This window comes from Falco naumanni, chromosome 7 (assembly GCF_017639655.2).
Source record: "Falco naumanni isolate bFalNau1 chromosome 7, bFalNau1.pat, whole genome shotgun sequence".
Classification (NCBI taxonomy): Eukaryota; Metazoa; Chordata; class Aves; order Falconiformes; family Falconidae; genus Falco; species Falco naumanni.
The window spans coordinates 22792975-22805953 of NC_054060.1; the positions used below are offsets into that span (position 1 = coordinate 22792975).

Here is a 12979-nt window from a genome sequence, read left to right on the forward strand (position 1 = left end):
AGCAGCGCGGCTGTCCCTAGCTGACTAGGGCAAGCGGATGGCCGAAGATGGCCCGCCACCAGCAGTCCATAACATCCCAGTTAAAGCACCAACCCACACCTTTTATCAACGCAGAAGCAATCAGCCGGAGCTCAGGGCCCCGCACTGCCCTGCTGCTGCCTCCCAGCTGGCCCAGAGGCCGCCGGGGCCCCGCACAGGCCGGGCCCCACACAGGCCAGGCCCTACCACTCACACAGGCCGATCCCGCACCGGCCGGGCCCCAGCACAGGCCACCCCCAGCACAGGCCAGCCCCGGCACAGACCAGCCCCAGCACAGGCCGGGCCCCGCACTGGTTGCCCCCTCCCCAGGCTGCCTCCCCCCCCAGCAGGTGCTCAGCCCAGGGCTCCAGGCGCCACCCCACCGCTTTGGCATGTCTGGAAGCCAGGGTCCCTGAGACCCCAGCAATGCCGGCAGCCACGCTGGCCCCCAGCTTGCCTGGTGTTCCACAGCCTGGGGAATGCACCAGCGGCAGCGTGTGGGGCAGGGGACGCAGGAAGCAAAGTTCAGTAGGTCAGCTGGGCAGCTTTTTAGCCAAATATATATATATATTTAGTGTTCTATTTATGAAAGATTCCTTCCCAATACAGAAATAGCAGTTTTTTCCATTACTGCTCTCTCTTAATATATACATTACTATGGTGCTTTTGAGGAATCTGCCTCAACAACTACACAGAAAGCTCAGAAATAGACCTTTTAATCAGTTGTGAAGAGAAGCCCATGCCCTGCTCCTTATCCTGCAGCCAGGCCCATATCACAGGCTGTGGCAGCCCAAGACATGAAATGAAAGGAAATTAAATTCCTAACATCAAAATGCAGTGACATATTTGCAAAACATCCATTTTCCTGCTTCCACAATTCCTATACCTGCATTCACTTTCCCTTCCTTCAACCTTCCAAGCCCGAGCTCGCCTCCACTCCCTGTGCATCCCTCCCATCCCTCTCTGCTGCCTCCCGCACCCCATACGCTGCCTTCCCCCACCCCACACGCCGCCTTTGCTTTGTATCTTCCCCCTCAAACTCTACGTTCTGCCTCTCTCCTCCAGTGCTTCTCATACATCTTCTTTTCTTAGAAATACTTTCTCCTCAGCCACATTTTAGTCTCTGCTTAAGCAAAGATATAAAACTACAAATAAAAGTAGCGCATTTTTACTTCTTTCTTAGAAACTGGAAGCCAGGCAAAATTAACCCGATACTGGTTTTCAACACCAGTTCACACTTTCAGCTCTAAAGCCTCAGCCTAGAAGTGACAACCATAAAGCCAAATGAAACCAGTTTCCTTGTCAGTCTGTAGTTCTTTCTAGTAGGCTTGCTTTCCGATGTTTTCATTTATTAAATGGCAAAATAAATAAGAACGCCTAACAACTAATATATTTGATTAAAAAAAAAGCCTTAGCCTATGCACAGGTTTTGATACCAACTGAACAATACTGTCTTAGAAACTAATGAAGTTAAAATGATGCAACTTCCTGGCACGTCACACCAGTATCGACGTGCTTACTTCCTCCGTGTTGGATACAGTCCCCTGAGTAACACACAGATGTTTGTGGTGTGGGTTACATGTAAACAGCACCTACACAAACAGCTTTTAATGAATTTCCAATTTGCTGACAATAAATTAAAACAATGACAAAGTCTAATAAAAACAATTTCTTCATATACCTTGGGTTTTTAAGTGCCCTGTTCTGATGAAGCATCCTGCCATCATTCTGTAAAAGTATTGCGTTTGGGTGCGCGTAAGTCATTATGCAATTTTTTCTCTTTTTCATTCAAAAATTCCCCTGGCCTCTCTCATCCTCCCAGTGGCCAGAATCAGTTGCACTCAAACTGGCAGTGGCAGTTGTGCTAGTCTTCAGCCAGAGATGATGGCCAGAGCACAGTTCTTACTGCAGAACAGGACTGTTCACTGCTACGTTCATGGAATCAAGGTTGCGGTATGTAACGGCGCTGCGATTTTCTCTTCAGTGACAGCAGTAACAGAGTACTGCACACAGCTAACAAAACCTGTCAGATGTCTGCCATCACGTATTTATGTTATTAACAAATATAAAAATGGTATAGAACATTTTCCTTAAGACTCAATAACAATTTCCCTGACTGAAATAATAATGCGCGCAGTCTTAATCATTGTGTGGAATGTGAATTACTCTGCAGTAAAAGAGTATCAGCAGAAACCTGAGCGCGGTTGATATCACAGAGACTGAAGCACCACTGAAATGCCCAACATACAAAAGCACTCTTTTCGGTGCTTGTGCTGCAGCATTTCCCTGGGAACCTGGATCCCTCATTTTCCAAAATGCTCAGTAGGCATTTCATAACATCATCCAGCTGTTGGCGTAGTCTTGAGGAGTGAGAAGCATCATACCAAGGACTCCGAAAAGAAGGCAACGTCTGCTGTCAGGGCTGCTTTTTTCAGCAATGATGAAAGTTCCTCTATCTCCTGCCCGTGGAATTCTCATTACATTATGATATGCTGCTTCTCCTCTGATGAGTGGCTTTTCTTTGTGGAAGATCCTCACTGTCACTTTCACAGTTTCTCTGAAATAGAAAGGCCACAATGCTTCAGTCACATAAATGAGGTACCACGCTCCTACACCTGATGTTCTAATATTATTAGTGTATCAGACGTTGAGAAAAGTAGAGCTAATGGAAATGTCACACCGAGTTTCACTCCAGGAGGTCACATGCACTGCAGGGGTCCATCCCCCCACCCCACCACACAGCTGGGCACAAGAGCAGCCGTGCGGACTCTCTCTGCAGCTGCTCCTTTCTCCGTCAGACAGCACAGTCACTGCTACACTATCCAAACATAATCTGCTGCCTCCATGCCGCTCCTTTACAGAAGAAATGCGGCTAGCACCTGAAGGGTTTGTTACAGAATCACCAGCTCTCCTTGCCCAACATTTCTGTCACAGTGACACAACTTACAGCAGCATTAAAGACACACCAGGGATGCCACTGTCCCGTCCAGTCTTCCACTCAAAACCATTGCCATCCCACTGGGCTGCGTACCCACATAAGGACCACAGAAATAACTGCACAGTAGAACTCGTCCTTCTCTTCTTCCCGTCTGAGAAACATACTTACCAAACTTTCATCTTGCATGAGGACCTTTTTCACCAGCGATCGAGAGAAGTGGTTGCACAATGAGACAATGCGGTAAGAAAGCTACAGAGAGAGGGGAGAATGAGAACTGGACCACATGTACGCAGTGCTGACCTACCCAAACACATTTCATTTATCCACCACGCATTACAATTTTACATTCAAGCTCCGTCTTGCCCTCTGATCGCATCAGGCTTGGGAAGCCTTACATGAGGAGGATTAAAGGCTCACTGTCATACCTTCCATCGTCTTCTAGCATATTGCCTTTTGAAGTTTTCCATGTTAACAACAGATGCTTGCCGAACCAAAGCCTGTCGCTTGTCCACTGGCTGGAAGATAAGAGAGCAATTTTATTGCCTGGCTCCCTTTGGTGCATAAAATACTACGACTCTGTGTGGTCTGGAGCTGGCTGCAAAGAATGCTGGCTGGGGAAGCTGTGGATTTGTACAGGCAAAAGCAGAAGAATCATTCAGAAGAATTCCCCCCCTGTACCTGGACAGGACCCTTTAGCTCAAACAAAATCCTAAAACCAGTGTAAAGTGGCGCGGACTTCGCTCCAACTTCCACTTTTCCCTTCTTATTCATAATGATCCATGCACAAAAAACCAAACAAGAAGTCTGGCAACTGCTTTCTAGCTGAAGGGCAGGACGAAGGACAGCCAAACAAAAGCAGGATGTAACTAAGGGGATGCTGGAGGGTGCTAAGGCAATGCTTTCATTTTGTAAAGCTGCTAAGGTGCTTCTCAGTGCACACCAGCTCCATCTCCATTTTCTCTGGATTGACCTCCTATCAGCTGGCCTTTATCCATGTCCCTCTTTCTCCCAGGCACTGGGAAAGCAACAAAAAGGTTCCACACTGGCTTGGCAGAAAGGAGACAGAACTGTTGCCAGCACATCAGTGGCACTGTGGCATGCAGCGTGCTGCACAGGGGGCTTGCACATTCCTGTTAGAAATCATGACAGAATAAGACTAAACCCAGCATCATCACACTGTTAGGTCCTGGGCTACCTTCCACATTTTGAGATCAAAGTTTTCACATTTTGCCCTTTACAAGGATATTGTAAAAGCAAAGATATGTTTAGGGCCCTTTCCTGATTTCCAGCATGTGGCTCTTCATTTTGTTCTAGCACATCTTTTTTGAATTGTGGTTTTACAGGTTCTTCTTTCACCAGGCTGATTTAAACATCACAGGCAAGTTTGAGGCAGTCACTTCAGATCTGAAGGTGGAGAACATGTGAATTCATGTGAATGTGAAACATGAAATAACTTCGGAGAGCACTAACAACACTCTACAACTCAAATATTAAGGTGGTACCAGAGAGCAGCCCTTTTCCTATGTCTCACAAAGCTGGTCGGTAGAACCCTCTCTGCTCACCAGAACCTCAGGAAGGTTCTCAGTACCCGGCCACTGCCAGCAATTTTCTGCAATTAGTCTGAGCATGACAGATCCCAAGCAAAATTAGAAGGTGGCCCAAGAAAAGTAAATCCATGACCAGCTTTGGTCAACATTGGACTCACCACAGATCACAGAACGGCTGTTTGGAAGGGGTATCTAGAGACCATCTAGTCCAACCCCCTGCTCAGGGAAGGTCAGCTACTGCAGCTTGCCCAGGACCATGTCACACTTGGGTTTCAAAGGATAGGGAATCTGCAGCCCCTCTTGGCAACATGTTCTAGGTGTTTGATTGAACTTTTAGTAAACAAGTTTTTTAGCTTTTTTTAATGCTTAAATGGGATTTCTTTACTTCAATTTATGCCTGTTGCCTCTTGTCCAGTCACTGGACAGGTACCACCAAGTAGAGCCTGGCTCTGTTTTCTTTACTCCATTCCAGCATGTATTTATACAGATTGAGAAATACCCCCTCAAGCCTTCTCTTTTTGGCACTAAACAATCCCAGCGCTCCTGGTTTCTCCCCTTTTGATAGACACTCCAATCCCTTAAACATTTTCACAGCATTCCATCAAACTCACCCCAGTATGTTTTGCTGGCATCACTATTACAAAAACAGCTGTCATTTAGTATCAGTGATGAGGATAGATGCTAAAGCATATCCAAAAAAACTGAGGCTTTGTCCTCTAACCACACCCAGAGTGTGAGAGCACAAGGCATTGATATCCTGGAAATAAATGTATGAGGAAAAGATCACAATACCAACGGAAAAACAGGAAGAAAAAAATCTAGATATTCTAGAATTCAGACACGTGCCTAAAATTTTTGGATGCCAATCTGGTGTTAAGGAACAGATGATCCACAAACCTTGACACAGTCCTTCTGAAAACAAAGTGCCTTTGAACTCCAAAACCATACCAAAATCTGCATGGACCAGAAAACTGTATCCGACAGGCTGAGGGGGGGGGTGAGGGGCAGGGCAGGGAATTCAAAACCAGATCTGGCAAAAGTGAAAAGGGAAAGGCCAGGAATCAACCCTCCAAAGATTATGGAGTCTATGCAGTGACAGCCATTCCAGCAGTTCTGATCTGCCTATGTAGGAGGTGGATAACCCAGAAATATTTTTACTGAGCTGGACTGGAATCCAACTGCCAAGCCACCAAGCTAGACACCTGAAGAAGCAAGAGTAACAACAGAGGATGGAAGACACATCAGTGATGTTTCAAATATTATTTTTTTCCCAGCAAAATAATTGATAATGTTTATGAGACAACAAATTCACTTTTCTCATCAAATGGTATAGGTGTAGCTTTTGTGCAGGTATCTCAACAGCAATTCAAGGAGCCAAGCTTGCAGCTCGGCCTCCTTCTAATTTAGATGTGGGCACCATTTGCATACAACAGCAGTGGGACATTTCAGCATTAAATATCATCTCACACTGCAAACGGTCGGCATGGTGCGACAAAACGCTGACTAGAAATCAATTGGAAGTGGAAAAAATGTCACTGGCTAAATGTCAGCTGTACAATCATAATGAAAAATTTGAGTGCCCTTTCAGCAGCAGAACCACCGCTGAATCAAAATAGCTCACTTTACAGAACCCCAGACTGTTAGTATCTGCCTCTGCATCTCTAGCAGCCTGCAAACCTGTGACCTTGTCACTCTCTCCGCCAGCAGCATATCCCCCCAAAGGCAGCGTGTCAGTGACTGCCTGAGCTCAGAGAGCACCAGTCCCAAGGGCTGAGGCACCGCAACGTTAACCTCACCCCAGCGCGCTCAGGAACAGGGTGGCCTCATGTAACATTCCTTCTCATCCTGCCAGCACATTTATTCATAAAGAAAATCTCAGTGATCGGAGAATATGAGATCACGGCTGAGGGAAGGCAGACTCTCCTTCTTGAAAGTCTTTTCTGCAGATATTAACTCTCAATAGGCTTTAAGTTACTTTTTAAGAATTAAAAACACTATCCCTCATACAAAATCCAGTGTTCTGCTTCCCCTAGACAGCACCTTGTGGGTGTTCCAGCTCAAAGGAACCTGCAGGAGCGATGACTGAAGCGTTGCAAGAGAATAAAAAAATGGACATAAGTAGAATTTTCAACACTGTTTGTCACAGCAGAGCCCAATTCTCCACAACCATCAACAGCAGCTTCCTAGGGACATCTCCTGGCTACCTACACTACTTCAGAGCCTTTGAAACGTGTACATCTTTTACAACAAAGACGCAACGGAGAGCACATCCAGTTTCCATCTCCAGCCAGTACAACGACAGGAATAACAATACCCCTGTCGAGTAACTGTTTTCAGAACCCTGAATTTTCACCAGCCTCTGCACATCTTCATGACAGCACGGTAGCGGTGGGTCCGCTGTACTCTACACAGACTGGATGAGGGTACGCTTTTATTGTTTTATCTCAAAGTAGGAAACATTACTCTTAATAACACGATGAACAACACCAGTTCAATTTAGTTAGGTCACTCACTTCTCTGGAAAAGGAGGAGGGAGGCTGAGCAGTGAAAGGCATAGTTCGATATATTCAAAGATCCGCTCTAGATGGAGGCGAGCAGCAACACGGCGGCACTTGCTACCACCTCGCCGGCTCTGGTAGCAGCGGAGCAGGCACCCTCGGCCAACTCCTACAGCTCAGCAAAGGAGCTGTGAGCTACCGCAGAACCTCGGCTGGCAACTCTCTTCGGCACACAGAAGCGTGACATCTCTTTGTCTGTCACTAACCTCACCACCAGGGAACAACTGTGCACTGCATAAATATTTATTGTGTCCAAAAAAGAGATGGGTACATCTGTGCATATTAAAACAGTATAGTCAAATTACTTCTTTGAAATACAAGACTGCAGGGCATGATTCAAATTTGGGACAACTCGTCTTTTACTTTCTAAAACTTAAGAAAAAATCTTCACACCGAGAACACTAGTCTCAAATCCCACACCACAGATTAAATTAGTTGTAGCTTTGTCATCCTCTTTAATGTAGGAAGCAAAGGAGAGGTCTACGTTATCACTCATCACTCACAAATTAACATTTGCACTGTAAAATTACATACATGCTTATTTGATCAGTTCATTACAAGCTCCCAACTGTCTTTTGAATAGGGTTTCTTTGGTACAGGAAACTTAGCTGTTGATTAATCCGTTAGTTTGAAATTCAGCTAACATCTTGATGGTAAAAGATTTCACCCTGCCTAACAGGCCTACAAATCAATCTTCACTTTTCTTCATCGGCAGCCATTTCACAGAGAATTTTCACAACACTAGCTAAATGTTACGTTACTGCACCATTTACTTTGTTTTACAGGACAGATTTAACTTTTGCAAATACTTCTCTCCTATGGCTTACAGAACTGCCTGCAGCAGGTCTACATGACTGTTTCCTTCATCCCACCAAAGATTTTCCACAAGACATTTATTAGTTTCCAGGCATCCAGCTTCTAGTAAGGACAGAGTGACCTACCCTTTATTCCAAGTTAATTACTTATCAATCTTCAGGAATTGTACTACATGAAGAAGTATGATATAGGCAACGCAAAAGGCTGCAGGGTTAGATGTGTCCACACCACTGTGATAATCTAGTTCCTGCAACTTCAGACACCAAACATGAGGGAAAAAAAGCCTTCAGCACTACAAACCACCAGGAGCTTAGGGGTTTGGTCAGAATCTCGTGCAATACATCAGAATTTCAATTTTCATTGTAGGTGATGTTTTTGTGTAGAATGTATGCACCAAAAGCTTTTAAAACTGATGTGCATTGAAACAGGCAGCAAACTCCGCACCTAACCTGATCTACATCACTGATTTGATTCTGCTATATCAAGATTCAACCCTGCAAGGAATTCTTCACAGCAAGATCTATTTAACAGCTCCATTAGTGATTCATTAATATCTTTGTTGAAAACAGAGTCAAAGTTCCCATTCACATAGGCTTCATTTTGCAGCTGAAAACTACTCATTAAGTCCTGTATCCACTTGAGTTCCTCAGAAAGTTCCTGACTGAGAGATTCATACTGACTCTGCAGATCAGCATATTTCCTGGTTATGCCCGTAAGACCAGCACCTACAGTCTTGATATCATCCTGTAGGTGTCTTTTCAGGGATTCAATTTTACGGTATTCATACTTCAGCTGAGACAGCTTGTGCCTCACGCTTTCATTCTCTTCTTTATACCAGGCTTCTTTCTCATTATAAATGGAAACCAGAGCATCGATGTCCTCCTGCAGGGAATCGTGGGTTGCAGCCAAAGTGCTGAAACCCCGTTCCGTAAGTGAAATGTCTTCTACTACCCGGGCAAAGCGCTCGAAGTTGATGTAGGTGTTATTGGGAGGCATACTCGAGTGGCACTTTATGGTGTACTCTCTCAGGCGTTTTGTCTTCAGCTGTGTGTTCTCAGCCTTCTTGTTTTCTTGGACTTTTGTTTCTTCTTTCAGCTGGTGAGTCGTCAGACAGAGGAACCAGTATTACTGAATGTTTACAAGACAGTGCAGTAATGCAAAAACTCTACACAAAGGATGCAGCCTGAACTTCCACGATGCTGGAAGATTCTTTGCTCTCACAGATATTCCTTCATGCATGTGATTAAAAGAAAAAAAAAACCAAACACCAACCACACACACAAACCCCAAAATGAATGCAACAAGTGATGTGCATTCATTCCGATGTGGTAAGAGTAAATAACAGGGCCGCAATATATTTTCATATTAATTTTTAGCAGTTAACAGTACTAAAGCTATCAATATTTGTAAGAGGAAAAACAACAACCCTGAAAACACTCCAGTTAATGTTTTGTGCAATGCAAAGCAAAAACTGAATTTCAAACATCCTCATCAGTCATGCTGGGATTAGCTAAATGTATTTTCAATAAGAGACTTATCCACAAAAGCAAGCAATGTTTGTGATGAAAAAACACATACAGACACACAAATGTAAGCAAACCAGCACACTTGGTACAGCAGTTACATCTTGAGAGAAATTACATTTTCCACATTGGCTATAGTCAACTCTCAACTCAAAGAAAACACTAAACCCAACAGGCAGTATATATCCATGCAAACAGAGAAGGATGGAAAAACGCAAAGCCCAGACTACTGTAGGATACTGCAATGTGCATAAATACCAAAGCTTTGTCACCCTCGTTTTGACAGTTTTAACAATTAAAGAAGTCATTTGCCAAAATGCAAGGATTTAGTCAGACCCAATCAGATTCTTCCTGGTGCATCTCTGAGACACCCAGGGTTCTCTATGCACTTGGAGGGCACTTTTCCATTTAACACACCAATAAGAGTGAGAATATCATCTCTGCTTTGCTCATGGTAAAAGATCTGTCTTCTTTATTTGGTCTTACCGTGATCCACGGATGAGACAGAGCTTCCTGAATTGTAAGCCGTTTCCTAAAAAACATCACCACAAAAAAAACCACAGTCTTGAATGAGAAATGTTTGGTACACACGTTCATTAACCTGCACTTCTCCTAGGCTCAATATGAAGTATTTATCGAGACAACACCAGGACTAACTAAAATGTCAGGGTTATGTTTCTCCATGAGGCATACTGCTTTTGTGTAGTTTTGTAACTGTTCTAAGTTTCAGTAAGGAACTGTCCTCACTCCACACAATTTTAATTCTTACTTGATCAGAATCTACCTGTACTTTTTGTGTACCCTTTCATTAAAAGTAATAAACCATTACTTTGTTTTGTTCATCCTACATGCTTAGAAAATTAGTTCTTTCCATATACCTCTGATATGACTGTGTCTGAATCAAGGTACACAACTTTAATTATATCCAAACCACCCTTTGCAACACGATGCTACATCGCTGCAGAGCTGCCGGCTCCTGAAAGCAACATTTCTGCGAGGAACTGATCAAACCCAATCAATCCCAACCTCCTTCTGCACAGTGGCAGTTCCGTAAACGGCACCTTGAGAGCACCAAGAACCAAAGGCAGAAACACAAGGGACTGCCCCCGTAGATGTGACAAATACCAATATCACTGACTTGTCCTTTCCTAAGAGGAGGTTGGCAGACCCATGCAAACCTCTCATCGAACCCCACCTACTCCAAGGCCTGAGGATTTGCAGAAACCTTGACCATTTAACAGCTTGCCTCTTTCTCTCTAATACCTGTTTTCTCCCCTAATGAAGCCATTAGAAAGAACTGCAATGGCCAGACTTCCCTCCAGGACAAAGAGGGTTACAGGGAAGGAGATGCTACTTCTGCGTGCACTTCATTATTAAAAGCAAGAAAAATGAAAAAAAAGGTCTGTAGTTCCTACAAACTGGGAATAAAAACCTGCATAGCTGTCACACAAATTCTAGGTGACTGCAACAGATGCAGAGAGACTTAAGGAACATGTGAAGATTCTTCTGCCCTTGTACTACCGGGAGCGTATTCTGGGATCGTGTCACCTCCTTGCAAGTAGTTCATAACAGATCAAAATACTGGAGTGGTAGTTACCCTGAACTAGAGATTTTGTATCATTTTCTGCCCTTCACCTAACACCCTACTGTACCAGCTTGACTCAGGTGAGAATTCAGTCCTGAAAGTGAAATTTAACTGCGATCTGGTTCCTTTTCTCAGGTCTCTGGGTGCAGTGATCACCTAGGGGCATAGCAGCAGCCTTGCTCTTGAATGGCAACAGCCGCCGCAGGGAAAGCTCTGCAGATCACGCATCAGCCTGCGTTTCACCAGGTTTAACTTAGAGACAAATGGATTTTTCTGAATTTCTACTTACCGTGTATCTTTCACCAGGAGTTTCCGAATAAAATCTTTTGCCAGGTCACTGGTATTGCTGAAAAATTCTTCATCGAATTCATAATTCACAGCTGTGATGTTGGCAAGCGTTTCTTGTTTGGTTTCTCCAAGGAAAGGTGATGCACCACTAAGTCTAGATAATCCAGAAAGAAGAATCAATTGGAAAAAAACCCAGCAGACATCCCCTAATGAAATTACAGTGACTGTGTAATGTACTCTCAGGGCATTTGTGGATCTTCTGTTGTAGCAGCCATGCCATGTGGGAAATACCAGGCCCAGCTCTGGCTCCCCACACCTGCGGTTATGTCAGACTCCTCTTGACAGTCTCTAGTGCAGCACTAACGCGTGCACACAGGTAGAAACGCAGTCTCCTCTCCTGAGCATCTCACTGAAGTCGCTGCTAATCAAACTAGAAAAAGCTGAGGAGAGCCTCTGTCCCTGCAAACCCACAAACAATACCAGGCAGAAGCTTCTGGGGTATTGACTCCAAGCAGGTAAAGCAATGTTCCTACAGATTTTCTTCAGGTAGGAAAAGCCATGCCCCTCTCGCTTTTCTGTCCGCAACGCTACCGCCGAGCTCCCCCGCACAGCGCGTGCCGCCAGGAGACCTGGCCCAGCTGGAACCAGAACAGTGCGCGATGGGCGGCCGGGTGCGTGGCCTTGCCGAGGGGCCAGCTCTGCCGCAGGGGTACAGCCGTGCTGCTCATTGAAAGGAACTCACAAACAAAAGGACACTGGCTGCAATAAACCCAACTGTTTCTGAACACAACACTTCATTCTGTTGGCACTCTGCTCCAACTGCAAGGATATAATGGAGATATCGTAACAATAAAATGCCATTCAGTAATCTGTACTTAGACAGAAAAAGCTGTCACCCTGCTCTGCTTAGCTCTCGACTGTGACTGACGACCTTCATCTTCGATGACGATTTACCTCTGCTCCACAAAACTCAAGTGCCATAACAGATTCCTGGCAGACTCCTCGGGCCCTGCCTCCCCTCCCTCCCTCCCTCCCCCAATCCACGGGGATGCTGACTTGCAAAAGTCTGGTTTACAGGAAATGTTATTTATACCAAGGAAATTGATCTCATCCCTTTTTTAAAGTCTTCTGGGCTATTGTTAGGCTTATCTATTATGTCTAGCTTTGATAGCAGCTTCAGGGTGCAGCAGGCTCAAAACAGACTGCAGACTCCTGGGATCTAAATTCAGGTTTTGAATACTACACTGCTTGCTTATACGATCCTGCTCAACAGACTTTTTACCCCATCTGTACTGCCAGTACCATGCTGACTGGGAATTTGGGGGTAAGAAGAAAGTTAGACGAGCCCACCCGGGCCATTAAGCCCAGTACCCAGCCACCACATGTGGTTTCATCCACAGCGTAACCGTTTGAGTGCGTGAAGTGTTTCCTCTCCCTCTACAATCACACCATGACACCAAAGCAGCTGACACAGCAAGGCAGTGCGAGGTGCTCCAGCTGTCTTGGACGCAGTATGTTTCACTCCATAAGCCAGAGTCAATCTCGCTCCTTAACAGGTTTTACACGCTCCCTCTGAAGCGCTTGTTCCACTTCTGTTAGCCACAAAGGCGGCTACAAGCAGCCACCTCCCCACAGACCACAGGTGTTGTTCCAAAACTAAAGCTTGGAAACCTGCCCTGGAGCCTTGGTTTCTTTTCCCTTTCCCC

The 12979-nt window shown here is 45.0% G+C and overlaps 1 protein-coding gene across 5 annotated transcripts in view; it reads right to left on the bottom strand.

The window, feature by feature from the left end:
- Positions 1-1611: 1611 nt before the first annotated feature.
- The window catches only part of DAPK2 (death associated protein kinase 2), a 54008-nt gene continuing 42640 nt past the window's right edge, over positions 1612-12979 (bottom strand). For 4 of the 5 annotated variants that reach the window (XM_040600016.1, XM_040600017.1, XM_040600014.1 and 1 more), the window contains 3 exons: positions 11275-11427; positions 9887-9932; positions 7289-8972 (listed from right to left, as the gene is read on the bottom strand). In XM_040600016.1, the coding sequence (XP_040455950.1) occupies positions 8337-8972; positions 9887-9932; positions 11275-11427 (835 nt within the window). In that variant the 3' untranslated portion in view covers positions 7289-8336. Of the gene's footprint in view, positions 2576-3124; positions 3206-3381; positions 3472-7288; positions 8973-9886; positions 9933-11274; positions 11428-12979 lie in introns of those variants that run through there. The other variant, XM_040600018.1, reaches the window with a different exon arrangement.